General features: G+C 32.6%; 2 protein-coding genes across 9 annotated transcripts; both read right to left on the reverse strand.

Moving 5' to 3' along the window:
• Window positions 1–816: 816 nt before the first annotated feature.
• On the reverse strand, window positions 817–5,911 carry LOC145724505 (sialin-like). 7 transcript variants are annotated; one of them, XM_081972825.1, is made up of 7 exons: window positions 5,682–5,911; window positions 5,340–5,583; window positions 5,113–5,288; window positions 4,791–5,060; window positions 4,439–4,744; window positions 4,175–4,386; window positions 817–981 (listed from the first exon to the last, which is right to left on the reverse strand). In XM_081972825.1, exons 1-7 carry the CDS (start codon window positions 5,881–5,883, stop codon window positions 871–873), a joined length of 1,521 nt encoding a protein of 506 aa, XP_081828951.1. In that variant the 5' UTR covers window positions 5,884–5,911; the 3' UTR covers window positions 817–870. The 7 variants fall into 7 exon arrangements, with proteins under 7 accessions (XP_081828951.1, XP_081828953.1, XP_081828950.1 ...); XM_081972827.1 differs by having other exon boundaries at window positions 5,340–5,466; window positions 5,658–5,911; XM_081972824.1 differs by having other exon boundaries at window positions 5,340–5,589; window positions 5,658–5,911.
• Window positions 5,912–7,803: 1,892 nt separating this feature from the next.
• LOC145725109 (sialin-like) lies at window positions 7,804–11,109 on the reverse strand. Of its 2 annotated transcripts, none has more exons than XM_081973717.1 (7): window positions 10,806–11,109; window positions 10,483–10,753; window positions 10,256–10,431; window positions 9,934–10,203; window positions 9,584–9,883; window positions 9,264–9,529; window positions 7,804–8,116 (listed from the first exon to the last, which is right to left on the reverse strand). In XM_081973717.1, the coding sequence occupies exons 1-7, from the start codon at window positions 11,035–11,037 to the stop codon at window positions 7,997–7,999; spliced, it is 1,635 nt and encodes a 544-aa protein (XP_081829843.1). In that variant the 5' UTR covers window positions 11,038–11,109; the 3' UTR covers window positions 7,804–7,996. The 2 variants fall into 2 exon arrangements, with proteins under 2 accessions (XP_081829843.1, XP_081829842.1); XM_081973716.1 differs by having other exon boundaries at window positions 10,256–10,434.
• Between the last annotated feature and the right edge of the window lie 576 nt (window positions 11,110–11,685).

An 11,685-nucleotide genomic window follows, 5' to 3' on the forward strand; every position in this document is an offset into this window, starting at 1 on the left:
AAACTTTAATAGCTATTTCAACATAAATTACATACGTTTTGTAACATTTTGTAATACGCGAAAATATTCGTTATTACAGTTTGTTGTTTGATGAATTTATATATATATATATATATATACAATCTTTATTCTCCAAAAGAAAAGGCTATCGGCCCTAGTGGCCTTTCTGCCCATAGTAATAACATCATTTAGAGATTAATAATATACACTATTTATAAGCTATCTATATGTATGTACAATTTCAATAATACAGTACTTATATCTAGAGTTAATGTATGTCTTGGTAGTGTTCTGTCAAAGTTGTGTTTGGCGTCAGGTATCGTGAGGTTCGGGTCTGTCGGGTGAGGCATAACTTATTAATTATTGTCCAGTTGTCTTTTTTGTTTTTCCATTGATGAATTTATTATTCCGGAAAGTTTTAATTTTAATTTGAAAGTACAAGAAAAAGTTTGATAAAAGTATTCGGGATCGATATTGCCAGTTCGCCGATGCATCAAACTTTTAGTATAATTAAATTTCCTACCTTAACGGTAATCTCGCTGCAACTAACCCCCTGAGGAACAAAGATGATTAATAAACACCCGCAAATACTCAGACAAATCCTTATTATTTGCCTTGATGCTATTACGACCAGGCCCGTTCCAGCGAGAGTTAATATCTCTTGGCTCTTCGGGGCAATATGCGAACTGTATGCGCCATTTTGTATCATAAACCGCACGTTATTGTGCCATTTTGCTGATATACCCAGCTACTTGAACAATCAAGACTCACTGTGATTATTATTTTTCATCTGGAGCAAGAAAATAGGACACACACACCAGATTATAGTTTATTAAAATTACTTAAACTAGAACAACCAAACAAAATGTGTTAAGTCCATAAATGATCGACTTCTTCCAAATCTATTTTGCCCAAATGTCTGCTCACAGATTTAACACTTTTATTGCTTATTACCGAGGTTCTACTTTGCACTTTAGATCTCTGCAACATTATTAACCTAAACTTTTTAAACTACAGGATGGTCCAGTTTTAAATGTCAATAATTCACCATTTGATAGCTCATCAAAAAATAAGTTGACATTTATTATGTAATTTTCTTGAAAAATACTCTCCTTCAAAGTTAAAAAAATCGGTTTCTTGTCATAACTGTCAGATTAAGTAAAATGAATGAATTATAGTTAGTGACGTTTGTCGAAACTGTCCAGTGGCGTAGATACAAAAAGATGGTTATTATTTTTTCGTTTTATTTTCTACGTCACTGGATACTTTTAAAAAATTAGAGTTTCTTTTACTTCTCTTGTTTGAAAAATATATCTTATAAAATTCTGATTTGAAACTTCGTTTACGAGGTAATTGAGTTAATACGTTAAGACCCAAAACTGAAAAGCTTAAAAAATGTCTTTGTAGCCAGTTTTCATAGTTTCCAAACAAATTGAAAGACTTTAGTTTTGAAAATTGACTTGAGAGGCTTAAAAACTGTCTTTGTAGTCAAGTCAGTTGTCATAGTTTACAAATCTTCTCTAGAATTCACATTTAAACCTTGAAAATTGACTTGGACACCAAAAAGTGACTCTGAACTGATGAAAAGTGACATCAGAAACTTAAATCTTGCATTTGAAGTAGATTTTCATAATTTTGAAAATACATTTCAATATTTTAGCCTTGAAAATAATTATAAATACAGGATATTAACATTAGATTCACAAAAATTGACTTAAAGTCTACTATTATATACAGTGTGACCCATTTAGAATGGAAACACCCCTATAAAATTTTAGGATATTAACCGATTTCAATGATTTTTTTTGAAATAATTAGGAATGAAATGTCTATTACGGGAGAAAATTTTAAATATTTATTTCAGTTTTCAGGTCATATTACGATACTTTTTCTTGATAGAAAATGGAGAATTTTTATTAGCGATTTTTTTATTGAAAAAATTACTACGCCACTGGATCTATAGTGCTTTCAAATAGCTGTGACCAAAATTTCATGAAAATCCATTCATTAATAACAAAGTTATGACAAATTAAAATTCAAAAATCCTCTAAGCTAACGGTCACAAAAGAACACCCTGCATCAACTGTTGCCATAGAAATGGTGTTACTATTTACTTGTTTATTATTAATTATTAATTGATTAATTTCTAAAAAAAAATGAAAAAAAAAAAAAAAAAAAACGTCACAGCTATTTGAAAGCACTATAGATCCAGTGGCGTAGTAATTTTTTCAATAAAAAAATCGCTAATAAAAATTCTCCATTTTCTATCAAGAAAAAGTATCGTAATATGACCTGAAAACTGAAATAAATATTTAAAATTTTCTCCCGTAATAGACATTTCATTCCTAATTATTTAAAAAAAAAATCATTGAAATCGGTTAATAACCTAAAATTTTATAGGGGTGTTTCCATTCTAAATGGGTTACACTGTATATACAAAGAACTATTTTTAGGGCTTTAAAACTGCTTTCAGCTTGGAATATTGAGTTTCAAGTCTATCTTCATCAAATTTTTGACATAGCAGACTTAAAAAACCATCTTCTTCATTTTTCATAAGCTTAAAATAATTATTTATTTATCAAGTGCGGAAAGTGGTATTTTACCGCAAAAAAATAGTAAAAAAAAACCAAACCAAATTTTGGTAAAAATGAGTATTTTTGATCTACACATACAGTGCGTTTTTTTTAACTCGCAACATAGGATTTCACGTGTTAAATTTTTAAGCCCATGTTAGACCATGTTATTTTGGAACTACAAGTATAAAACTTGACGGGTGGCTATTTCGTACCCTGAAGCTTAAGTAAATTTACCAATTCGGCCTAAAAAGTGTTAAAAAACTTGCAAAAAATCATCTTTTTTCGAAAAGGTTTTATCGTTTCATACTCCCTGTATGCATTGTTGTTCTTTGTTGTTTTTGATACTGGCACGGCAGGTAGCAGGTAAAATTTGGCGTAAAAAGTAAAACAGGGTGATCATTAACTTTATATCAAGAAAGTTAAGAACAAAAGAAGTATTTTTATAAGTGAATTGTTCAAATTGACCTCCGTTTGAAGCCAAACAGTATATTCCAAACAATCATAAAATGCCCTTTTGACGTTCAAAAGATGTCGGGTCGTGATGCAGTCAAAATAAGTCACTTTACCTGCTACCTGCCCTGCCAGTATCAAAAACAACAATGCATACAGGGAGTATGAAAGGATAAAATCTTTTCGAAAAAAAATGATTTTTTTCCAGTTTTAAATCACTTTTTAGTCCAAATTGGTAGACGTACTTAAGCTTCAGGGTACTAAAGACACACCCGTCAAGTTTTATACTTGTAGTTCCAAAATAACATGGTCTAACATGGGCTTAAAAATTTAACACGTAAAATCCTATGTTGCGCGTTAAAAAAAACGCACTGTATAAACTTGCAGGTTTATTATTCATTAATTTTTGATTAATCTTGCAATGCGGAAAAGTACCTTTACCGCACTAGTGTGGAAAGGTACTCCTTCCCGCACTCTAATGAGTGCGGAAAAGTGCACTTTACCGGACCCGAGTAGGACAAAGCTATTTCGAGCTTTATCATTATTAAATTGACATTTCTAAGTAATTCGAACTGTTTTTTTTGTGCTTTAAGACTGAAAAATCGAGTTTAAAACTATTTATAATAGTATTAGTTTAGTTTCAGTTCTGTTCAGTAATAAAAGTAAAAAATGTTACATTACAATATTAGTCTTGAAAAATAGACTTTCCGACTCTCTTTAGTTTCACTAAAGTCATTTCCAGCCTTAAAAATTAACTTTTAGAGTATTTTTAGTAGAAAAAAATGAGTTTTATGCGCAACCATCTTTGTCTTGATTTCGGGTCTGTTTTTAATGCTTGAAATCCAGTTTCAGATACTCGACAATAGATTGTAGTCTGAAAAAACGAATTTTAAAACTATTCTAGTAGTAAATAACAAGTTTTTAGACTATTAAACTCTTACAAGCCTTGAATTATTAGTTTTACACTACCTATAGCCTAAAAAATTGAACGCCAGTAAAAATTAATCTAAAAATCCGTTTTTTACTATTTTTAGTGTCAAATTTACTCGTAAACCTCACAGATGACCAGATTTGATACACTATCGACTGGTGGAATTAATGACACTTAAAACTGGACAACCCTGTATAGGTTTTAAGAAAAACCTTACCCCATGAGAAACACTGGCACTCGTGCTGCTCAGGTCTCTATTTGGCTTATCTGCTCTATTATTCCACGATTGGCATTCCGCTTTTCCGTATTTTAGATATAACGTTGCAGGCAAAAATAGCACCAAAGAACCAATCACAACGAAAGGTGACCAAACGGTTGCAGTCATACGTTGATGCCAGAACCTTTCATTGAATTTATGTAGGGCTAGATCTGGAGTGTAAAACGTCTTGGTAGATGTAATTTTAATGATTGGAAACATTACTTGCTGCTGCAACTGGAACCTGAATAATACCATACAAAGTCCCCACAAAGTTTGGTGAAATTTCCATCAATGTCATGGTGGTACTAATGTAGGCAAAACCGAGGAACGACATTGTTATTGATACTATCCATAACACTTTGGTAGCATCGCAGCCAACTAACAGCAAACAAGGCATTATACAAGCGGGGATAAAGTGGGAAAAAAACAAGTAGATTTTCACAATTGTGGTGCTTGGTAAAATATGTTTTTTGCGGATATTATCTACAGCTATACAACCTATGATTGCCATTAATTTAAAACCTGCAACTAAATCTTAGTGTTTTTTTGTTTTCTTTTTAACAACTGCTATTACCCAAATAAGGGATAAATTCCAGTTGGGTCGATTTCGAGTACGGTTGACCAACATATTCATACCAGTATTCAGGAACAATTGCCAAATGCATCATTTGAGCGCATGCAAACCCAATATTCAGTAAAGCCAAAATCCAAAATGCTCCAGATTTCAATATATGCATGTAAGGTGGTAGTGTTTTTTTAGAAGAAATCTCCCCTTCTTGAGAACCTTTGATATAGTCTAGTTCTTCTGTTGATATGAAAGGGTGAGTTTCTGGACTTGACGAACCTGTTGCAATCTCAAAGTTTATTAAATTAAGGTTAAGGAGATGTTAGCTTACCCAAAAAATAATGCAAAACAAACACTGGAATAACCTGTGAACTGCAAAAAAAGTAATTGCTCTGCCATCCAATTAGTGGTATCAAATATTTCCTGTTGGCGCCCATTACCACTTCAGCAATTTCATTTCCAATGAAAGCACACACGAATATTCCTCTTTCGTTCTTGGGAGCCCATCTAATAATTAAATTTCTTTTTTTATAAATTATCATTAGATCAATAATTTACTTGGCCATCCACGTGAACAAAGCTGGTACTGATAGGGCAAAATCGAATCCAATTAAAAACTCCACACAAGCAAAAGCTTTCCAATCTACATGAGCCATAGCGACACGCAACAAGTTAAGAAACGATCCTATAAAAATTGAAGCCAGCAATACAGTGTATGATCCTATAAAGTATATAAGAAATCCTGCAGATATGCAAGATGCTATGAATCCTGAGTGAAATAGAGTGTTAATGGTCCCCATCTCTCTTACTGTCCAAGGAAATCGGGGACCTTAATTAATATTAGTACTACGTGAAAAGTATAACATATAAATTTACCATAATCGAAAATGGTCATGTTACGCCATGGTACTGTAGACTGAGGTACTTTAGATCTTTCAGCTTCAGTGGTTTTACAAGAGGCTCTCAATCGGCTTGTAGTACCTTCGGAAACCATATAATACTTGGTGTAGCGGTAGTTTACTCTTATAAGCTGCGATATGTAACGTGAAAGAAACAGTAATATCCATATATAGGCTCGTACTGGGACACGACATTTTTTCATTTTTTATTTCCAGTTTTGAAAGTAGCTGACAGCTCGACAGCTTTGTCAAAAACGTCAAAAATTGGTGCCAAAACATATTGAGTTCGGTAAAACATTCAGAGTGCTCCAGAAATATTTTGTTTCAATTTTGATCAATATTATTTATTATCTTTAGAATGAAATAGAAACAATCAGAGGGACATTTCTTGCATGAAAATAATATGTTGATTTGACAGTTGTAAACCTAACTCGACAAAAACTGACAATCTTGTTGAAGCGATGTAAATGTGGTCAACTGAAAAAACTAAAATGACTATCAGACTAAAGATGCAATAATGTACTGCAAAACGTCAATGTATTGAGTTTCTGTTTATCAACTGACTTGTTTTACAACGTTAATTAATAACAAAATAAATATAAAAAAAAAAAATATTTAATTCAAAAAATTTGACAACGTTGCACATATTAGTGTTTTATGTAATAACTTTCATTGTTTAATTTAAAAAACAATCAAATTACAAGTTGTTGTTGTAATTATCTCAAAATCCAAAAAAAATCAGTTCATCATCAGACAAAGTTGTTGATGGTTACTCAACTTTTTTTAAGATTTTGAGTAACACCAAACTAATTATTTTAGGGATTGAATAACATAATATAACATAATTGGTATTATTAATATGTCAACAATTTAACCTAATTTTGGAACGACTTAATAAATTTTTCTCATCATAAGTAATAGAACGAAAATAATTGATTTTGATACACGTGTATGTAATAGCAGGCGATATAGGGGTGAAGTAAATAAAATATCAAATAAATAACTAAAGAATACCTATTTTCAGATTATATTCCATAAGTTCTAACCGGTTGTACAGGATACACTCGATCAACTTATTTCAAACACGATAACAATTAACCTAATATTTTTAAATAGAACGGAACACCAAAAATATATTTACTTACATTCATTAGGAAAAATGAGAAATTTTAATCATTAGAAAATTTACAGAGGCGATATAAATAAAGTGTTTAAGTTAGATTAAGGAATGTAGAAGTATCAAAAGCAAAAGAAAATATTATTTAGAACATTTTTGGACAGATATAGAGGCAATTTGCTAGTAAGATGTTACTATTCCAATTGGCAAATACAAAAATATATAAAAAACAAGTTTCAAGAAAAATTAGAATAAACAAAATTTTGTTTAGTTACGTTAAGATAAATTTCCACATTTTATCTGCGTATATAACTAAAAAGATTTAAACCGGACGTCATCTCATAAAACTTCCAATACATCAATAAAACTTTCACGTAATAGCGATGCAACTTCAAAGTTATATCGGCTGAACAGATACGACTTGTTTCTCGTACACAAAAGAACATTGAACATGAGCACCGTAATTTATAAAAGAACGCTCTCTCACCCGACTCGATGCTACAGGACTTTTTTTTGCTACAATTGCCATTCTCGTCATAAGCGAAATTGCTATTCAGGTTGAATGTAAAGCGTATTCGTTTCTGTAAAAAAGTGACTGATTGCTTTCAGCTGGATCATAATTAAACACGAATAATGTAAGTTATGATCAACATCTACAGTTTTAAATTTTATCAAAATGCATAGTCCAACCAAACCTGACCGTTTACCAATATTGACAAAGTCCACTGGCAGAATATATCAATAAATACTCGACTGATGGCTTTCTCTTCATTAAACGCTTGTCACATGCTTCAGGTAATTGGAAACGGACACCTGAATCGCCTCTTGATTTCAAGCAATATACGCTGAAAGCCATTAACTTCCAGACAATCTGGATAGCTATTTGAAGTGCTGCTTTCTACACAAGCGACCCAGTTCTCCGGTGTTTTTTTCGGCCCACGTAATTAATATTTTTTCTCTGCTTCTATACTTTTGATAAGCACAAATTGTTAATAAAACGTCTCTGTTAAGGGTGGGACATTTTATTAGCCAGCCAGAGCAAAAAATTTAAAAGTTAAATAGTTTGCAAACTCGTAACCCTCATCGCATTGATACATTATCAGTAGTAATCCATTAATGTGCAAAAATCTTTCCATATGTTTGGGTCAAATGGAAATACATTTATGTTAGTTGTATCTAGTTTTCGTTCGTGTATTTAATCATTTTTGGAAGGTTGGTTTCGCCTTAGTTTTGGCAAGATTCAGTCGGTTTTTCTGTTTCTCTTTAGTGGTTTTTCTATACAATTTTCTGCATTTTTTTGCTGAAATATCGGTTCGACCCTAAAACCAAACCAAACTTAATATTAGCAGTGTTATATGATTATGTAAACGACTATTTGTTTAATTGTTTCCAGATTCACAGTTTTGAGTTTACCTTGTACAGGGTTCCATATCCAAATTGTCAATTTTTTGTAACATTTTTGACACATGTTTTGATTACTAAAATTAGCCCTGTATTTTATTTGCTCAATCAAATCTGATTTGAATATCTAACTTATTGAGGTTATTTTTAGTTACTTTTCATGAATACTAAAACAACTGAAATATTTGAGACTAATATTATATACATTTTGAAAGTCACGTGACTGTTTGTGACAGATGTTAACTGGCCTTTACAATGCTGCAAGCTGAAATTTGCATTATCAATATCCCGGGGTGACTCCTTTACAATTTCAGTGTTTACAACTGTCTAAATTTAGTTTATCAAGTTAAATCTACATTTTCAAAGTAACGTGACTGTTTTTGACAGATGTCAGCTGGCCTTTACAGTGTTGTAAGCTCAGTCAATCGGTATTTTACAATTTCATCTTTTACACCTGTTCAACTTTGATTTAGCAAATTTACATGGTTCAAACAGATTTTTCTCAAGTCACGTGACTGATTGTGCCAGATGTCAATTCACCTTTACAGTGTTGCAAGCTCAATATTGCATTATCAACGTCACGTGATGACTCGGTTAGGTTAGGTTAGGTTAGGTTAGGTTAGGTTTCAGCTTTCAGCTTTCCCAACTGTCTAAATTTGATTTACCAAATTTTCTTAAATTTTTCAACTACATTTTGAAAATCACGTTTGCTATTCCAAATATGTTGTAGGACAAATTTATTTTGCTCTTCTGAAAAGTTACCTTCGACGATATTCCGGATAACTAACAAACTGTCGCGTGATTTTTTTATGTTTTTGACAGCCTTTACAGTATCAAAAATAACTTTTGCAACTAAATTTAATTTCAACCTTTAAACTAACATTTTAAAAAGTCATGTGACTAATTTTGACAGGAGTCAAGTGGCTTTTACAGGTTGCAAATTCAAAATTTCTAAATTTCATTTAGCGTGTGTGTCAGGAATATAAACAAAAAAAAATAAAAAAACTGTATAGCACTAAAGCTAAAAAAGGCTACAAACTAGATAAAGTTTTGTAAATTACTTACACTTTTTTTCTTTAAAACTTTTTTGCCATCAACCATTTTATTCTGTTTCACTGTAATCGTTCTTATATCTTTACTTTCTTCACGCTGATGTAATATCCGATCTGAAGGTTTTATATTCCATTTTTGTTTTTTTGCCACACCCATAAAAATAAAAACTACGGCCGGAACAATTATACAGCCACCACCTATTAAAAAATGTACAGTCCAAGCTGCCAGGTTAATAGAAGGCTGCACGACGTTGCCAAGTAGATTCAGTTCCAGTATAACTGAAATCAAACTTTGTGTTCTTTGTTCGTAAATTAGGTTCATGTTATCGGTACTTGCAGTTGAAGAGAATAGATGAACTAGTCCATAAACAGTTCCAGCAAAATTGGGTGATAGGTCGATAATAGTTTTGTAGCACGTGATTAAACCAGCACCAATAGCAGTGCTGGCCATATAATACAAAGCTAATACCATGGATTTGTTGCATTGCGCAACTCCGATAAAAAGTAGTAATGAACCTGGTATTAAGTGTGATAAAACGGCTAGAATGCGAACGGCGGCAACGTTGCATAACAACGTTCTTTTTCTAATAAAGTCAGTTAACAGTGCTATTAACACTGCCATTAAAATATAACCTGTAAAAGTAATTTAGCTTACGTGCTAATGCAATAAGTCAGGAACTTACCAGTACTAGATATGGCTTGAATGTGTGTAAACTTTATGCCAGGGATGCCAATAAATTGATTGGAAAATACTTCCATTGAGTTGGTAAGAAATCTGATTCCTCCAATAAAACCAAAATGCAGGCAATTTACCAGCCAAAAAGCTTTACTCATTAGTATTCTTGTTAAAGGTGGTAAGCATTTTGTAGGTGTAATTTCGCCCTTTAGGGCATTCTTAATGTAGGTTAATTCCAAAGATGCAATTTTCTTGTGTTCGTTAGGGTTATCACATCCTTAGTAAGTCTTTTAATAAATAACGTACTTTTAATTACTATTCAACCTCACCAAACATCCACAAAGCCACCCAAAACACTAGCAAAACCACTGACAAAATATAAAATATTCCTCTCCAACCCAATGCAGGAGCTAATAGGTTGATGAACATTTTTAAGCAGTATCCAATCAAAGGATTCCCAGCTTGGCAAACCACGAACACTCCTCTTTCATTTGGAGGAGCCCATCTGCTAGAAGTAGTAACAATAAGAACTAATAAACAATGGATAAGTCAATACCTGGCAGTCCAAACTAGTAACGAAACAAATGCAATTCCTAGATGAACACCAATGAAAAACTCAATGGCAACAAGTAATCTCCAGTCAATGGCGACAAAAAACAGTCTTAACAGATTTAGAACTGCACATACCAAGGTAGTATACAGTAACATGGAATAAGGACCAACATTCTCTGCCAGTATACCACCAGGAAGTGAAGAGAACAGATTACCACCCAATTGGCAATTGTAAAACAAATCAGTATCTGCGTTTGTCCAGTTATATCGTGGTCCTAAAAAATGTTACTCTAAAGATACATCTTTCGAAATAGTGTTTGAGATTACCAAAATCGGCCAACGACATGTTTGAGCAAGAAACGTTTAAAACTATGGGAGTAACACTATTTGACAACTTTTCTTCTTTAGAATAGTCACACCAGGGTTTGTAGGAATTGCAGTAAGTACTAGGTGAATGCACCATCATGGGTATGCAAAATTTTAAGGCTCCCATAATGCATGTTAGCGTGGAGTTTCCTAGAATTGTGAGAATGAGAATCCAATACCGTACTGGAAACATGATTACATGACATTTTTGTTATAATTTAGAACCAAAAAAACTTCAAAACTTTGACAGTTAAATAGTCAACCTAAATGTCGAACCTAAATGTCGGAATTCACGAATTTGACAATTGTTATATTACGACACAGTGAAATCAGCTGTTCGGCGATGTGCCCAATGTGACAATTTTGAGATAAAAATGTGATGAAAAACAGATTCGAAAAGAAGCACGTGCAAATTTAAACACTAATTCAACCATCTTCATCTTTCGCAAATACTGCACATGTGAACACTGAATGAAAGTGACAGTGAATGTCAATAGATAGCCAATGAAATGGGGTTTCTAAAGATATGACAACAGTGGTTGGAAGGTTAAACTGTTTGGTCACTAGTGTCCTTCAAACTTAACCAATTTTTCTCTCAGCCTTGAGAATCTAAGCAACTGAAAACAGTTTTCAAGAGTCTGGTGACATTTTAAAAGATCAGAATCCCCTAATGTCATTTTGGTGTTTCTGACTTACAGCAATCGTTTGAGAACCTCTTGTAATACTTTTAAGACTCAGAACAGTTTTTGAAAGACGCTGGTGACATTTTGGTGTTTCTGAGTTGCAAAAAACTGTTCTTCTTCCGGAATCGAAATAGCTCGTCGGGGACGACGTGCAGGTC

This window comes from Ips typographus, linkage group LG2, assembly GCF_016097725.1.
Source record: "Ips typographus isolate SLU linkage group LG2, UJ_Ityp_2.0, whole genome shotgun sequence".
NCBI classification, from domain to species: Eukaryota; Metazoa; Arthropoda; class Insecta; order Coleoptera; family Curculionidae; genus Ips; species Ips typographus.

Coding starts and splice junctions, on each gene's coding strand:
- LOC145725109 (XM_081973716.1), bottom strand. CDS start 11,037: ATGTTTCCAGTACGGTATTGGATTCTCATTCTCACAATTCTAGGAAAC. Junction 10,754..10,805: donor CATGTCGTTGGCCGATTTTG/GTAATCTCAAAC, acceptor AACATTTTTTAG/GACCACGATATAACTGGACA. Junction 10,435..10,482: donor TTACTAGTTTGGACTGCCAG/GTATTGACTTAT, acceptor TACTACTTCTAG/CAGATGGGCTCCTCCAAATG.
- LOC145724505 (XM_081972821.1), bottom strand. CDS start 5,883: ATGAAAAAATGTCGTGTCCCAGTACGAGCCTATATATGGATATTACTG. Junction 5,611..5,657: donor CATGACCATTTTCGATTATG/GTAAATTTATAT, acceptor ATATTAATTAAG/GTCCCCGATTTCCTTGGACA. Junction 4,745..4,790: donor GGAATTTATCCCTTATTTGG/GTAATAGCAGTT, acceptor ACTAAGATTTAG/TTGCAGGTTTTAAATTAATG.